Source organism: Schistocerca piceifrons, chromosome 1 (genome assembly GCF_021461385.2).
Source record: "Schistocerca piceifrons isolate TAMUIC-IGC-003096 chromosome 1, iqSchPice1.1, whole genome shotgun sequence".
Lineage (NCBI taxonomy): Eukaryota > Metazoa > Arthropoda > Insecta > Orthoptera > Acrididae > Schistocerca > Schistocerca piceifrons.
Window position 1 is genome coordinate 461,155,862 of NC_060138.1, and position 18,072 is coordinate 461,173,933.

The window sequence follows — 18,072 nt, forward strand, 5'->3', positions numbered from 1 at the left end:
AATTATTTTACAAGAAATAAGGTTTTTGAAAGTTTTTAAAAATTTTAACTAATTTTTAATAGAAATTTTCCAATTATTTGCTATGTATTTACCCTTTATTTTCGAATTAAGTAAGTAAATGACTAAATGTCGTCACAGGCGCTCTGACGTCAGCTACGCATGCGCACAGTGACAGACGGCACTGCAGAAGCTCTGAACTCGTAAGCGTATCGATTTTTATGATTGTAGTGTCTGTTTCGGTAGTTTTAGTGTCGTTCCATGGCAGAGTCAGTGAATGGGGTGTTTATATAAGGCAAGACGAATCAGTATTGTGTGACTGAGAACGTTAGAAGATGACGAAGGACAGATTAGCTGCCCTTAAGGCGGTAAGTGAAAATCTAAAGTTATTTTTGAAGTGTAACCCGCCCCGCGGCTTACCATTCACTGAACATGACTAAATGTCAAACAAAATAAACTTGCGTTTCGAGATGTCGCGCCGTTTTGATGCTTTTAACATTGCTATGTGAAGTAGTAACATCAATTCTGGACCCTTGATTCAAGCTTTACAGGATTTATAGCAAATATTTCCGCAGCGTTGTTTTTGTGTGACAGGCTTCCTTACTATCGCTTAAATAGTCTTTGATAGTTTATGGTTCCTTTTCATTCTGGTGCTATACTGTGCGTATCGTAAACAATAGATGGATCAACAAGATTTTTTCATCTGACGTTTCCTTCAGAGACGGACAGGCCATGTATTTCAGTAGCTGTCAAAACAAGTCTGGCTGTCGTATTTCCCAGTAAAGTTTAAGTAATTATGAATAAACATAATGTCTGGTAAAATATAACTTCATATCTTCTTTAATGTCCGCGTCATTTTGCGACTGTTGTCTGTTATGTGAATTTGCTTGATACATAAACTGAGTGTAATTAAGGCCATTATTGTTAAAAGTTGCCAAACGCCCGGCTAATTTAATTTCCAAAATAACCGGGAAATAATATTTACTTTTCTTAAAACAGCTACACACAGATCTTTCCGTGTTTTATGAAAGTAAGTGCACTTGTTACTAATATTTATTATTGAAATATCTACATAGTTTGTTTATTTTTTAATGTTATAGGCTCAGAGTGATGATGACGATGTTGGACCTGATGATGTTGCTGTCAACGTCGAAGGAAGGGATGGCTTCATGGATGAATTTTTTGCAGAGGTGAGCCTACCCGATCTATAAAAATTTCTAGCTGGTTTTTAAACTTTGAGGCTACATTTTGTATAGTATACATTATTTCTGTCTTCAAATGTGGGAGTGGTTTGGATAGTCAATGTGCAGGAGTCTTGCATGAGACAATTCATAATTAATCAGTCTTCATTATATTTCTTTTATCTTTATTGCCCTATATGATCGGACAGATGACTGCGACAGAAAGAAACAAAGAAGATGAACTGACACTGGTTAAGGACTGGTCTTGTCAGAGAATGTACATTCACAGCCACAGACTGTCAAATCTTCATCTTAATGTGCCTGACACTGCCTTGCTTTGGAATTTAACGACTAAATGTTTAACAAAGTCTATTGATTGGGAACTGGCTACTGCAGTCTTACATGCTCATGCTTTGACATTTAATGTTGAAAATTCTTTTCTGCTGTTGTATTTTTATATTAACAAAACTACAATAAAGTGCTATCAACTAAATGTAATTTAAATTTGCAGTAATTTTAATGGAAGTACTGGTGTGTCATGGGCTTTAACCTGAAACATACAATTTTAAAGATTTTTTAAAAGTTTGAACCTAATAAACAGTAAATAAACAATTTATTAACATATTTTACAGATGACACATAGAAAAATAACAATTTCTACATTTTAAATGATATAAATCTGTCATTCGCTCTGGTCTAATATGTGGAACATACTTGGAATCAAAGATAAGTGAGAAATATTGACCAACTTTAGGTCAAAATGCTTTTGTAGTTTGATATCTCAAGTTGATTGGTTGATGTTAAATGTGAAGAGATTCTGACATCACATGAAGTTGTTAATTACATTTGAAAACTTCTCATTTCCTAGAGCCTTTACATGAGAGAAACAGATTGGATATCATGATGCCTGAGATTAGCAGAATTTATAGGAACTACTTAATATAAAAAAAATAGTGATGATAAAAATACATTATAATCTAAGTGATAATGAGGTTGTTGTACTAAATAGTTCATTGAAGAATGATGGTGACAGGACATCAGCATATTTTAGGAGCCAGATTGTTATTCCAATACAGGGGCAGTGAGGGCGGGGGGGGGGGGGGGGGGTGAGATTATGATGGAGCATATTCAGCATGGATTTCTTCAATCTTCTACATCACTGTTGCACTTCACGTGCAAAAATGTTGTATTATAATCTGATGTGAAAGAACTAGCCTATTTTTTTCTGTCTGTCCAAAAGATTAACTAGTGTAAATAAGGTTTAATATTGTAGCATATAGTTATTATTTAAAATTGTTACCCCTATCACAGAAATAAATGTTGTGCAGTTCAGAATTTTAAGTTCAGAATTTGTAGCCCAGTGGACGTCATTCCATATCGAACTGCCCAAGAATTGTTTCTCAGTCAGTCTCAGGATTCTTTGTTTCTTCTTGCTTCTTTCACATTTGACAAAGGTTGGTTAGTTTATGTGAAAATGCCAAGTTCCACCAATGCGGAGAGTCTACATTAAATTGCAGGTCTCACTATAATGACTGGGTAAGTCATTCAGAGATTGAATGAAAACATGGACACACTACATACGATGGGACCTTGCCTTCTAAAGTATTGTGGTGTTAATACTGACTTTCAGGTTGATAATGTTACTCTGCCTGCTGATCTCAGTGAGTTTGTACCTTGAATTAATGTGCTAGTATTCTCCCCAAGCACACACTATCTGGTACACCATAATTGTGTGAGAGGAAAGACTATTTAAGTGTATTACTGTATAAGCCAAGGGGGTGAAGTACTGTTCCTTGTAATGCCCTCTCACAGTTTGAAGGTGATGCATAATAGATTTTAAGCAGAAACTGGAATTTGTTGTGTATCTTTTGACTCTTGTGGTCCCTAAACAAGCTAGTAATAAATCTCATTGTTGTTCTATGAAAATGACTCTGTTAATCCAGCTTTGTAAAGGTTCCAAGCAGATGAACAGCAGGGCCTAATCACTGCTTGATGCATAAAAAGTAGCAGTTCAGAATATAGCTGTCATAGTTGTGTATTGGATATTTCAGCTGATCTCATGTCATAATCATTTCAAACTATTTTATATCATGACTGCACTATTTCACTATGTATACCCCTGATGGGTGTTGCCATAGATATCTCAGCTCTGTATTAGATAAATTGGCAACATAATGAAACTTACACTCAGATTCACTGGTAATGCTTCACTGACCAAGCTATCCAAGCACAACTAGTGACCCATCCTCATAGATTCACCTGCAAATAATCTCTCCTATTTTCTAAACTTATTAGAAGTTAAAAGCAATGACATTTTTGTACATTATTCTTTCTCCCAGGAGTGGTAGTTCAGCATAGTTGGAATGTGAGCTTCTGAAATTTGGAAGAAACGAGGGATACTGGTAGAAGTGGGTCTGTGTGTATGGATTATGAATTGTATCTGCACAGGTCAGTTGCCAGGAAATGTCAAAATACTGCACATTCTTATACAGTGTAAATTATGGAGTCTATGGTAAATTTATGATCATAAGAATAGGAGAAACTAATTGAATGACACCACTTTTACTCTATAAAAGAGCTCTTTTGCAGTAATACATAAAAGCTGTTTTATGCAGCTCCCATTATGCAAACAGAATTAAAATTTCTTGTTAATCAGTTTCTGACTTCATGTGATTTTTAAGTTATTACTGCATCACCTACAGTTACACTGCTATGTTTTTGAATCAAAAGTGGGAGAAGGAAAAAAAAATATTGAATACACTACTACTTGTAACGTTTAGTGGTACAATTACATAATTATTGTTGTCATACTCATTACTATTTATATTCTTTGTACTGATTGTTATATGCTATGTTCTACTTATTCCATACAACATGTCTACAATAAAAAAGTAAAATGATTGGCCAGATGAGAATATTGTAAGTTAGTGATCATAGAGAAATTTAAATTCCTGAGGAAGCTGTGTGGCATCTGCCTTTTCATTGCTGCTTTGTTAATATAAGAGGCTGGATTATTCAAATGAGTCTCATGGGTGTACATAAAATCTGCCCTAGTGGATGCTAGGACTTTTTGTATGCAGATAAAGCCTAAATTTGTTTTCATTGTTTAGTGTGAAAATTTGTTGCCTTTTAGTCAATAGCAGCCGTATTGATGTGTTAAGTTCACAACCACAAAGACCAGGCAGATCTCATATACTGATTGACGGGGACCGACAAGCCTTGTGGAGGGTAATTTTTACAAAAATTGCATGAAATCAGGGAAGGAATCATTCGTGAGTTCCAAAGTGCTACCAGCGGTCCAACTAGCACAATGACTGTGCATAATGAGTGAAAAAGGATGGGGTCGTACGGCTCCTCATAAGGCAGACATTCCTGTAGTCAGTGCTAAATGATGCTTGAAGTGATGTAGAGAGCAATGCTGTTAGACAGTGGATGACGAAATGAGTGATTTGGAGTGATGGGTCATGCTATATGCTGTGGCAATCTAGTGGAAGTGTTTGGATTTGATGGCTGCCTGGACAACATTTCCTACATCATAAACCAGCATCTCTGGGACAGTGATAAAATCACTATCTTTGTTGTTTCAGCTCTAGAGTAAGAACAGTGCTATTTCTGCAGATGCATTCAGACACCTCATTGAGTATCCCAAGCAGTGTTAAAAGCATAACAGCGGTGATGGGTGGAACATCCCAAAGTAATCTCCGCTATTAGACATGCAGATACTTTCGACCAAATTTCTGTATTGATCACTGATAGTTACTATTAATTTTTTGCAAAATATTTTGAAGATTTTTTAGTCATATTTATGCCTGTTGAGCTGTGGATGATGTTTGGTGCATGTTTCTTGAACTTCTGTGCTGCAGGTTTGTTTCAAAATAATATTGTTATTCCCTAGATACCTGTCCTAATAGAAACTATAAACATTATTATGAAAGGAAGTTTTTCCGGGTTTGCTTATGGCGCCATCTGCAGCTGACTGGACAGCTTCAAAGATTTGAGTGGTGTGGTTTGCGGAGTGTGTGTGAGGAATCACCCACCTGAAGGAAACTTAATTGAAGTGTGTATTGGGAAGGGTGTTTGAATACCGAAGAGATGACCAAAATGTCTGAAGTATTATTATGTGATACCAGAAAATGTAAACCAGTCTTCAGGATAAAAATTATACATATGATGAGTAGCACATTGTTCATATTGTCTATCGTTTGTAAATACTGAAACAAGCCCCAAGCAGATGCAGATAGCCATTTATAATTTTCACTTATTTTGGCAACTCAAAACCGTACTGGAGGAATAATTTTCATAGCCTGTTTTTCTGTTGATGCATTTTCTAAATTTCATTATTAAAGATATTTTCATGTACCATTGGCACATGCTGGGCAGACAACTGTGTATTCATATAAATTCAGTCAGTATGCTCTGAACAAATATTAGTGATGCATTTGACAGTAAACGTTCTTTCTATAACTGGAGTACCAAAGTGAATAATACACTGTCGCTAAGTTACTTTTTGCTTATGTCACTCATATCTGAAACATAAGTCTTTGCTAATTCATGTATAATCTGATTGTAACATTCTCGACTAGGTGTAATGCTGTGCTGCTTCATATGAAAAAACATTATTTACACACAGTGCGTAAATCAGAAAAATCATTGGTCCAGTACTTTATACTTTATACCACTATAAACTTTGATCTGCATAGACTCCAAAACTGTGTTGTGGTCATATAAAGATTTTAAAATATGTTTTGATATATTTAGTTTGTCATCTCTCAGGACTTTTCAAGCATACTCAAGTGTCTTGCAAATTAACTTCTTGTACATATTTGTATGTTTCTCAAACCACATTATTGGTCATCTGACAATTGATAAAATCTTCAGTACATTGCTAGATGTTTCATGATGATTTTTGAAGGATATCTATTATGTTGCCAAAAGCAAACCATTTCTTACTTTCAACATGTGTACTCAGCATTTGTGGCAACTGAGGTGCAGAAATGGTTTGTCAATGAGCTCATGCTTAATTTTTCAGGAGGCGCAGTCAACTGATCGGGATAGTGGAAATGGAGGTGTTTCAGCATATGTCAGAAACTTGTTTCAGAGCTTGGTCCCTGGTGAATCCTTCAGAAGGTTATACAATCGATCTTCCATGAATTCGTTTTCTGATTTCCATTCATTTTTGTCTAAGGTCAGTGACACAGCAGGTTTACGTATTGATGGGAGTGTCGCTTCAGGAAAGCTTTACTAAACCAGCGCCTAACCAGCAAAGAATGGCTACTAACTCTGTTTCTTCACTTTATATGCCCTAGAATTTAGAAAGCTTTTCCCTAATTGATTTGTGCAGTGAAATGTGAGGTATGTTCTTAGCATGCTCATGGCAGGTGTTCTTAAGAAACCTTGTGTAAATAATTCTAAGAATCTAAGGAATCTGAAACTTCTAAAAGGTGTGGAATGGGGTGCTCCTATTTTCTTGGCATAAAATGTTGAAGTTATTATTGTTGCAACCTCATAACTTGGGCCATTAATCCTATTTCAAGTGTTCATTCTGTGAATAGATGTAGTTGTGGTCTTAGAATATCAGCAATTATGGATTGCTGTGTTACATATCCTCAGTGGAGATATAAACCACTATTTTGGTGTCAGGCAATAGAAGTAAATATTTTCATCGTTTGGAAACTTTTATGATCGCCACAAATCTGGAACATATGTATGACATATGACAGTCATGTATATATGCAATTGTACAAACGGAAAAAGAAGTTCCTTAGCAGTGTATGGTTTGCTATGATACTCATCTTCCATGGTGAACTGTTCTGATATTCTAAACAGTGTGTGCTGGCCTTCTGTAAAGCAGCTCTAGAGTCTTTCCATCTTATTAGTTGCTGCCTGATATTTCTTATCTTTAATGTGGAACTACCAGGGGGGATTTATGGTGCACCTTCATTAAAGTTCAGAAAATAAGTTTTTCTTCGGGAATTGTCTGTGTGGTGTATGGCTTGTATTATAATTTAATGTTTCACATTTTGTGTATTTATAAATTGCTAAATTAAGTGATATATTTTTTGAGCTAACATTTTTGTTGTACTGTGATGGAAGTTATGAAAATTACTTTTTCTTAACAAAATAAATTTGTTATGAAATTGGTTAAATGTAATAATTTTTATTTTTGCAAAGACAGGTTTTGTTTTCTCTCTTAAGGGGGGGGGGGAGAGAGAGAGAGAGAGAGAGAGAGAGAGAGAGAGAGAGAGAGAGAGGAAATTGAGAATGACTGTGAAACATAATGTAAAGCAGAATAATCCAAAATTTAGATGAAGATGCTCAAAAGAAATGTGTAAGAAAGTATCTGACATTCTACTGTCCACCGAAGAAACTGAGCTTGAATGTATGAGGGATGTAAAAATTTTGGGTTTGCTGCTCCTTGCTCTTGTGTGCTTCAGTTTAATGGGAAATACAAGTGTTACTATGTTTCAGCAAGAAAAGGAAATATCTTTCTTGATGATATTTTAATAACAAATTTTGCCATCTACAGGTGGAAGAGATTCGGGAGATGATAGACAAGATACAAGCCAATGTGGAAGAAGTGAAGAAAAAACACAGTGCCATCCTCTCAGCTCCTCAGACTGATGAGAGTAAGTACTCAAAATCATTATGCTAAAATACGCTCTGGGGGTGTGCATACCACTTCTCTCCTTACACAGAGAGAATTTAAATACAACAGATGTTGCCAAATATTTTCTTCAGGATTTTCAGTTGTTTCTCTCATGGATGTTACTGGTTTCAAACAAATTTAGTCATTCTCAGGCATGTGCCTGAAATTAGTTCAGTGTAACAATGCAAAGGAAGGAAGAAAGATTAATGCATATATGTACTCATCATGCCAAAGTTAGGGAATCGTGTGTTAGTTAAAAGATAAAAATTGCAGAAATGTTGCAGGGTATCGTAGTTAGTTAGTATTACTTCCAGTTTAAATTTGAATGAGATATCAGTTCGTTCATATGTGGTCTTACAGCAACACTCAACTAATTAGTATAAAGTTTGCAAAAGCTAACATTTTCTATTAGCGTCATCCTCTTATGCTGCTTCAAAATATTTGGTATGTGTAATGTCACACGAAGGCTTGTTGTCTCATGCTGAAAGATTGAAAGATGCTATAAGCTTCATTGTGTACTGTAACAGTGTGGAAAATCACCAGTATGCGGTTGTAAACTATGTCGAAGACGAACAACTGATTTTGTTTCTTTAAATTGGGAAAGTAACAAAACATTTCATATTATTGGTCAGCATTTCATAGCCCAAAGTGGCATTTTGGGCTAATAAATGCTGACCAATAATATGAAATGAAAGCACAAGGCATTTATAAAAATGGCCTCATAGATTAGTGTGGATTCGAAACATCAGATACAGTTTGAGATGAGAGATCATCATGAAAGCAAGTTATTTATGTGACGAGAAGAAATTGCCAACACGGGCATGACAGTTGCATCTCAGCAAAAACATAATTATCATACAGTGCAAAAAAATCTGTACGGAATTGACAATGCAGAATGTAGAGGCATAATTGAAGAGCGTGTATGTGATTCTTTAATTTTTTTCATAGCATATTTAATGTCAGCTGGAGATTGCCTGGAAACATTCAAAGTACAATTCATTGTCCACAGAGGCAGGTGATCACTTAGTAAACTCTTTTTGATCATTTCTTATCCATTGTTCTTCAGTCTGCAGTGTTTACCAAATGAAAATAACAGAAGAAAGTGGGAAGATTTGAAGAAAGGCTTTGCAGGTAACCAGGAATTGATACACTATCACAAGTTTTTCACAGCAATAATCAGTGTTTTGCGTGGGAAATTCCCCATGAAAGTAGTAGCTTTTTCGTAAAGCCTGAACTGTAAATATTTGTGAGAAAGTATGTTGCAAGGCTAGTCGGTATACTCATTGGTTAGTCTTACTTTGTTCAAAGACAATACTGTAAATTGAAGTTTCATATATACTCATTAGTGAGCAGGTGGTTGTGGACATGACCCCAGCTGCAAGTGTATATTTTGATTAAAATAACTTTGTGATTAACATTTCAGGAGTCAAGTGGTAGCTGACAGGGGTTAGCCTACTGCAGCTCGTTCTCGGGGCCCCCCATGGTTGCTGTCGCCTTCTACAGGCACAAGCAGCAGTGGGTTTCCAGGGAATACAGGCTCCTCAGGGTGTGGGATGGAACTAGATTGGGCCTGGCTGCGTCAGATAAGTTTTCCTGGTGTGCACAATACGGTCTATCACACAATCTTGTGGTATGTTGTGTATGAGTTGGCAACTCCACTCCCCCCTACAGATGTGTCAATCACAAAGCTATTTTAATCGAAGCAGCATTTTTTCTGTTGCATTTTCACAACTTCCTTTGCAGTTGACAGAAATTGGAAGACTTTGGCTATGTATCATTGCTTTCAAATAACGCATAAATGCATTAACACTCCTTGTAGAACATTACATGTAATACCATTCATTTGTGAGAACTGACATTCATATTGTATAAATATGTGTAGTTATGCGAATCTAATGAAAATGCAGTTTGTGACACAAAACATGTTGACATGTGACACCAGACCTACATTATATTCTGTTGTTAGCTACACTCATTTTCATCAGCAGCAGGTCACTTTAACTCCTCAATAAGGTGTCATCGATAAAAAATTTGGAAATAATAGTGAATAGGAGGAAAATATTGCTGCACTAGATATCATCTGCCTTTGTGATGGCTCTTATTTTACAGGAAAGAAAGTGAAGTAATAGATGTACTGATATGTAGTCTTAGTTGCACTATAGGGACATAAGAACAATGTAACAACAAACCACGAATCTTGCGGACATGATAATTATGATGAAAAATTAAATAATAGCCAATGAAATTGTTTTTGAAGAAAAAGAACTTCTACATATTCACACTGGCAGCTGAAAGCTTGGGTTGGTTGCTAAAACAAATTCTTGGTTGCAATTGGAATGTGAAGAAGAGATAGTCATTAGTCAGTAGCCCTGTAAACAGGATAAGTGTCTTCCTCTATTACAGTTAGAAATTACATGAAGCCCTCAGTGTTCATTGTTGTTGTCTGTTCTTCTGTATGCCTCATATTGACATTGAGAAACTGGCCCACATCTCTTAGCCATTCTCAGATTGCACCTTCAGTAAAAATAGTGAGCAAGTATAGAACTCGGATGCACTATGTAGGGCATAAATGAGAATATAAAGGAACAGAGAACTCGGTTTTTTATCATTAGTATACCTTTTTATCACTTCATGTAATATAAATGATGGTTTATGTATGTATGTATGTTTTTTTATGGCAATTTCTAGAATATTGTACAGAGTTCTAGTCCCTAAATTTTCGGATAAATGTCATCAGGCATAACATCAGTTGGGCTATCGACCCTGCAATCTATGGATTTGACATTAATATTAGTCACTTTTGATAAAGGTAACCCCCATCCTGCTGCCTCCTTGGCCTTTAATAGCAGCATTTTTGACCAGGTAGTAAGTTATATGTTCAACAAGTGTGATTGATTCTGTTCCTGACCATCCAGAGACATGTAGAAATCTCTCGAAATTTTAATCTGGTTATCATTGTGGGATTACCCATCAAATTTTACAAGCTATTTCCATCAGAACCTGTTCTCACATGAAAATGATACATTGAATTAATATCTGGCCCTGGTTGACACTAGCATTCTGATGTATACGGAGGATGTTTTCAGCAGTGTCACACATTAAAATATGTAGTACAGAATTTGTAGCAACACAAGACTTGAAAGTGAAATTATTGTGGGCCACTAACACGGTAAGAGCGAAGAGATCTGTACACTTGAGCAACATGAGAAGTTCCAGCAGCAAACATCAGGCAGCTCATTGTTAATGGATAAGTGGCGTAATGTCGGAAGTTCAGGTCGTAGTGTTGCCGCTGGCTGTCATGCCTACAACGTGTTGTAACTTTGTATGGTGCAGGGATAGTATAGTGACTGATGATATTACCGTGATGACATACCATATGGTGGGAGACACCAACCCAACTGCAGTGGCATCCCCTGGTGTCACGTACCCATTTTGGGCGTGCCTATAAATATTGTTGTTATTTTCAATACTAATAACCCCATAAGACTTAAGTATTTTTGTAACCATTTTTGAAAGTTGTTAGAACATTTCAGAGCTTAATTGTATGTGGTTGCTGTTGCAGTTTTTTAAATATATCTTTCAGTGCAGCGTACTACATTCCACAACAAATGAACAAGTCGGTGAAGTTGCTCAGATTCTTATAGAAAGAGGCAGCAGGCACAGAATGGAAACAAAGATAATGCAGAGTACTTTCGTCTGGTTTTGTTCAGCACATTAAAGAGCTGAGAAGCGAAAACTGATAAGCAAGCTCAGTTCCCGAGAACTTTGTGGATCTCATATTGCCCCTTAATGGGGCAAATCCTCCAGGGATTGACACTCTGGATGACAAAGCAACCTGGATGAACAAAACACATTACCTGATAGCAGAATCATTGCTTGCCGCAGATTTTTATTACTTTATGGCGCGCAGTGATACATGAAAATGGAGGCTGAAGGGATGACACAGCACTTAAAGGACGTGGATGAGTGAATTTGGGATGCCAAAAAAAGCTCAGTCAAACTGTCTGAGTACCAGAGCATACAGAAGTAGGTGGAACCATACAAAGCAGGATGACTTCACATTCCTAATAAGTGGGCTGCAATAAATTGACCCATGTGACGGTACTCAGGTACCTACAGTCCAAACACATACCCCTTAGTCTACAGTCTATTAATGCATCAAAACAAAAATGTCGCCAGAAATGCGAGAAACCATGACAGGAATACAGCTTATGCCTGTGGGTTTCTAACCCATTGGATCAAACTCCTTGTCCTGAACATAAGAAACAGGGCTCCTCCCGCACTAAAAGTAGTTATTTCTTTGCTGTGAAACCTGCCCTGGTAGTCGAGCAAGTTAAAATGCTTTCTTCCGGGATATGGATTAAATATCGTGGTGGCTTAACAAGGGCCAGTGAGCCAGCGAGCCTTGATGTGGTATTTTATGCGCTTTCCTTCATCCGACTAAGTGCATACTGGGTTGGTACCCAGATCAAGCCTTAGCTGTAAGATTTGCAAACATTCAGAAAATGTACTCGCCCTTGAGAATAACAGATGCAGACATATGGGGTAAACAAACTCCTTCCCAGAGGGGAAGTTAGTGCAAGGAAGGGCAATCGGCATCCTCTGCTGCTAATAATGCCAAATCTGAAGTAACATGCAGGCCCCTGAAGATATGGAATGAGGCTAGGAAAAGATGATTTGTTTGTTAACTGTTAACACATTTTAATCCACCTTTAATGTTACTAAATCTTATTCCTGCGAAGAAATAAGTGGGAAGGATGAGTTTGCTTCATCAGTTCTTCAAATCTCTGCACAAGTTTGGAAATAGCAGCTCATATCTCCATTTAATTGTGATCTTTGTTTTGTGTTTATGACCACCATTGTAGGAAAATGTACATCACAGAAGTAGGATGTTGCAAAAGGTATCAAATCTCATGGTGACTTGTGGATACAGATGTTTCATCAAAATCCAAAACTTAAGCAGTGATGATGAAACCTTCTTGGATTTCAAATTGGCTCTGAGGAAAAGTGTTTGTAAATTGCTCTCATTGTTCAGTGGTTAGTAATGTGGAAGATCTGTACTGAAAAGATCTTTGATGCTGTTGTATTGATCAGCTTATTTCTAGAAATTACCCACTTCAGGAAGTTGTCATCGAGTTAAATTAAATTGTCTACAAACACAGGCTTGAATTCTTCACTCTTCTAAAGCCACATGAAGAGCAGGGGAAATGTAATGGACTTCATCATCCATCTTTTTCTTGTGCTATAGTGGTTTCTGAAGGTTGAAATTTTGTCTGACAATTGCAAAATATTGGTCTGTGTACATTGGAGAGATGCATTCAATGAATTGAGTTTTTCGAAGATGCCACAAAGACATGCAGACTTAAATACATTTACTATCGATGAACTTCCCGAAATTCAAATGTTGTCTTGAACAAGGGAAGAGGAAAAGTTCATTCCTGAGTTCATAAACACTTTTCAAGCTGTTCCTACATGAAAGCCAGCTGGAGTTACTTTAATAAATTAGGGAAATGTGCCCAGATTTGTTGAAAACACCTTGTCTTGATGGCAGACTTTTAATGAAGTTTGCTTGCTACTTGGATCATTGATAGAATAACCTCAAGAAGGACAACAGGGCTCCTGCTTTTTGATACCAGAACTTCTTAGTGAATAAAGCAGTGTGTCCAGGTAGAATGAGAAGACTTGTTACGAATTTAAGCTTGCAGTCCGGCTTAGCTTCCAGCCCCTCTAAGACCTCCCTCTGTACACAACATGTGTACAATTTTCCCCATGGTTCTTTTCATCAATGAAAGAATGCTGTGTTTGAGAGGTCTGTTGCTTCTGTTCAAAGACTTATTTTGCTTTAGAAAAGATCTTCATGAAATTTGAAATTTGTCATGAGTAAACTGCACATAACTAATTAAATGTGCATAACTGTGGTAATCTGTAGCTTTGTCAAACAGAACAGCAAAATCCCCATTACTGCAGAGTTTTTCGGCTAATTGATAGGGAGTATTAAATCGCTTATAGTGTCTCCTGACAGACGCACTTGCCAGTTGCTGGGAAGCTGACCCACTAATTGTAATGGATATGGTAACATGTCCAGAGCAGCTGGGCGGGTGGTATACATCAGTAACTGGCTGCCGACTAGCTGGTAACGTAGTTCTGCACATAGGGCAACTCAGAAATGAGAAACTGCAAGATGCCGTGTGCGAGGGTGGGAGAGAGGGAGTATTGTCTGTCACACTCTGACATCTCTTGGTTACACTCGGCTTGTTGATCACAGATTCGAGCTCAGAGGAAGATGTGGTTCTCTACTAGTATTACACAGGAACAAGAAAACGAAGAAAATTATGGATTCATCCGAATATTCGAAGAAATATAAACTGTAGAATGTATGTAACAGCCTAGGATGTGTAACAAACGGATTAGAAATTTGTAACTTTTTACAGAATGACTAATCATTGTGACAGTGATTTGGTGCAGCTGATTTTTAGCGCTGAAACACATCATTATTTTTAATTTGAAAACCCATATATCTTGAGATATATATACGGAAATGTGGTGGTGGTGGTTCGTGCTCATTAAATAATTTGCATATGTACGCTACTGTGTTTACAGGTATCGGAGATTCGTGGCCTTTCACTGTTTGTTTCCACTTGACAATGTAATTTCACATGAGCCAACGGCCTTGGCGCAGTGGTGACATGGGTTGCCATCAGATCACCGAAGTTAAGTGCTGTCGGGCTGGGTTAGCACTTAGATTGGTGATCATCCGGTCTGCCTAGCACTGTTGGCAAGCAGGCTGCGCTCATCCCTTGTGAGCCCAACTGAGGAGATACTTGATTGGGAAGTAGCGGCTCCAGTCATGAAACCTGACAATGGCCGGTAGAACTGTGTGTTGACCATATGCCCCTCCATCTCGAGATCCAATGACGCCTGTTGGCAGAGGATTACATCGTGGCGGGTGGTACAATGGGCATCTTCAGACGTAGTTCATTTTTTTGTACATTTGCTTCCATTGATAGACCGGTAATTGAATTTTAAACAATATATGTGCAGTATACGACACAAGTAAAACAAAATTCTTTTCCTACCTCACACCCCGCTTTCCCTGCCAAGTCTCTCCTGTAGTAATCTGGAAGCTTGTTGTTGTAGGAAATGGGATGCTCCCGACATCCCGTACAAAGCGTAATGTTAACAAACTATGCATTCACCTTCAAATTAAACCAATACAGAGCCATGTTCGATGACACTTTGCAACTCAGGTCATTTCATAACACGGGCACAGTCACTGACAACTGGTTGGCAACGTGTTGCAAGCGATTGACGAGGGAGTCACTGTGTAGTCGTACTGTGTGTGGAGCCTGTTTAACTACACACGAAGTGATTAGCTGCCAGCTAATTACGAAATCACGTCGGCAGTAAGTTACTTTTGAGTCGCCCCGTGTATGGAGTACCATAAGGCCGGACGCTGCTGGGAGCCACAACACAGTTTGGAACCCCTGGCAGCATAACGTGTCTTTCCTCGTGGCAGACATTATGTTGGGTGGGTGTTCAGAATTTAACATACGCGTGGGTGTTCCGAGCAATTCTGTTAATGTCTGGACACAGAGCTGATGCAGCAAGACCACATGATCAACTTTTAAGGCATGAAGCTTACAAATCCTTTCACTTCCTGAAAGATAATGCCTATCTGAATCGGTTTGGTGGTGAACGGATTTCTTGCAGGTGAAGATATTTTCCGCATTGACAAGACAGCGAGGTCTCCTGATTTGAATCCATGAATGTCATTCTGACCATCAGCAGTGAGTAACAGATTCTTTCAGATCTACTTCCTTCTAAGAAATGGAGTTCTTGGCCCAGTTCAGAGAGAAAACAGCATTGCTGCCAAACTTTCAGTAGCCTGTAGGCGTGTCCAAAAGAACAGATACTGTGGAAAATTCGACCGATTGGTGGGAGAGGAGGACGTGCTCGGGTAGTCAATGCAATTGTCCTACCACAGTGCCAAGGTGGTGTCGGTGACGGATGCATCTACCTAGTAAGCAGGAGACCTGCTGAACACAACCAACGATTTTGGTGTTGTGGAAGAGTATTTGCATTATTGTTATTCCTTACACTTACATTTATACCCCCGAAACCATGTTACAGTATATGGCGGGATCTACATGAGGTGCTACTACCATTTTTCCTCATTTTTGTTGTGCTCACGATGGGGCGAGGGGAAGAACTACTGTTAATAAGCTTCAGTCTTTCTCTTCCTCGTCTTTGTGGTCACTTGGCGAAATTTATGTGGAAGTAATGTGTCTCCTGATCCTTCATGTACCGTACTTTGTCAGTATTTTAGCAGTAAACTTCTGTGATGCACACCTCTCTTGTGACGTCTGCCACTGGAATATCACTAGCATCTCCGTGACACTTTTGCACTTGTTAACAACCACACAACAAAATGCGCTGCATTTTTTGCACCCCCCCACCCCCACTCTCTCTCTCTCTCTCTCTCTCTCTCTCTCTCTCTCTCTCTCTCTCTCTCTCTCTCTCTCTCTCTCTGTGTGTGTGTGTGTGTGTGTGTGTGTGTGTGTGTGTGTGTGTGTGTGTCAGAGCATGGTGAAAGTGAAAATTTCCACAGGACTCGTACTAGAAAACATACTGGGCAAAACTAAAAAATCAATTGTATGTGGTTTCATAAGCCATCTCTTCCGTGATGACTTGCATTTCCTAAGGATTCTTCTAATGAATCTCTGTGTATATTCTTTTTGTACACCCCACCACTTAATCCTTGGAATGATAGATCGTCAGTTTTATGATAGAATAATAATGGCTCTTTCCACCTATTTGTGCATGAATTTATGTTGAGATTAAACTGAGGTCTTTCCAACAAGCCATTAATTTATGTTAATTGTGATTCATAGCAGTATTGCTAGTTGTACTGTTGAACAGTTGTTGTTACCCACATTGTGTAGGGGTTGACTGAATGCTATGGAGGAGCTCCACGATGCCGCCATGCTGAGCTTTTCCTGTAGTCACACAACCACATCACAATAAGTTTACATCTGTACATAAGTGCCTACACTAAGAGACACAGCATCCATCCATGTTACAGTTACTGCATGTTGAAGACTTTTTCTTCGCTTTGAATACATTTTCACATTAACAAAGGTATATATAAAATCTCCGTGAATAGCCTCCGAAATTTTGTCGTTGGCCTTGGGGTTCACATTGCGTATTTCGTGGGCGCTAATGGCGGTAGTGATTTGCCGTAAATTGTCAAACATTTCTGTTTAAGATGCTGTTGTATCCCTAGTGTGCTGCGATCTAAGCTTCAGCTTTCTCTGTAAATTTCAGACATGTATGTTCAAGAAGTATGGTAGTTTCTTCACTATGCCCATCATCTAAACACAGGTGTAGATATGGGCAATTGATATGACAACCGCTCTAAATTAAATTTATACTCGACGGAATGAAATGTCTAACACGTGAAGGGCATTTCAGATGGCAGTGCTCACACAGGGCATCAACGGGGACAGCAACATTCAGGTCTCTCGTGAAGAATCTTTTGATGTTAAAGTTCACGTTTAGGGGAGGGGGGGGGGGGTATAGGTACAGTGACAACACTGTCTTTTTATAACATAAAAAGTTAATCTGATTTTGCTGCACTCACAATTTCCCACTCTTGTGTCATCTTGGTCTTTATTCCGTTTCGCATTGTTTTCATGACACACTGTTCTTTTCTGTATGGATTTAAATATTTTTTTCCATTGAGTGTTCATCTGCAAGCGAAGAATGATTTCAGATTTACAATACAGTGGCAGAGAAAAAGCCTGCAGTGTGCATATATAATGAATGAGAAAATCAGTTGTTTTGGATGTAATGTGGTAACTGGAAAGAAAATAAAACAATCACTTAGGTAATGAAGCCATATGCATTGCTTTATAAATATTGTTTAAGTTTGAATTTGCAAGGGTGAGCAGATAAGTTTGGTAAATAAACAAAGGACAAATGTTTGTTTCATTAACAACTCACCTTACTTCTCGACATACTGTCTTTTGAGGGTTATACATATAGTCCAGTGATCTTTCAGGTTCTACATCCCATCGGAAAAATAGGTTGTGCCTGACTCTGCAAAAATTTAACAGCAACTATCACGTCCTCATTTGATAAAAATTTCTTCGCAGCATGCCCAAGTTTCAAGGAAGAAGTCACTCGCAGTTAAGTTTATTGAATAGAATGGATTAGTAACCAATTCAAGCCTTTTTTATGTACTTTCGC

The 18,072-nt window shown here is 38.0% G+C and overlaps 1 protein-coding gene across 1 annotated transcript in view; it reads left to right on the plus strand.

Moving 5' to 3' along the window:
• Nucleotides 1-152: 152 nt before the first annotated feature.
• Nucleotides 153-18,072, plus strand: part of LOC124793441 (syntaxin-1A) — a gene marked incomplete at its 3' end in the record, with an annotated part of 252,452 nt that continues 234,532 nt past the window's right edge. The window contains 4 exon segments of the mRNA XM_047258020.1: nt 153-365; nt 1,098-1,187; nt 6,208-6,363; nt 7,705-7,804. Coding sequence (XP_047113976.1) covers nt 333-365; nt 1,098-1,187; nt 6,208-6,363; nt 7,705-7,804 — 379 coding nt within the window.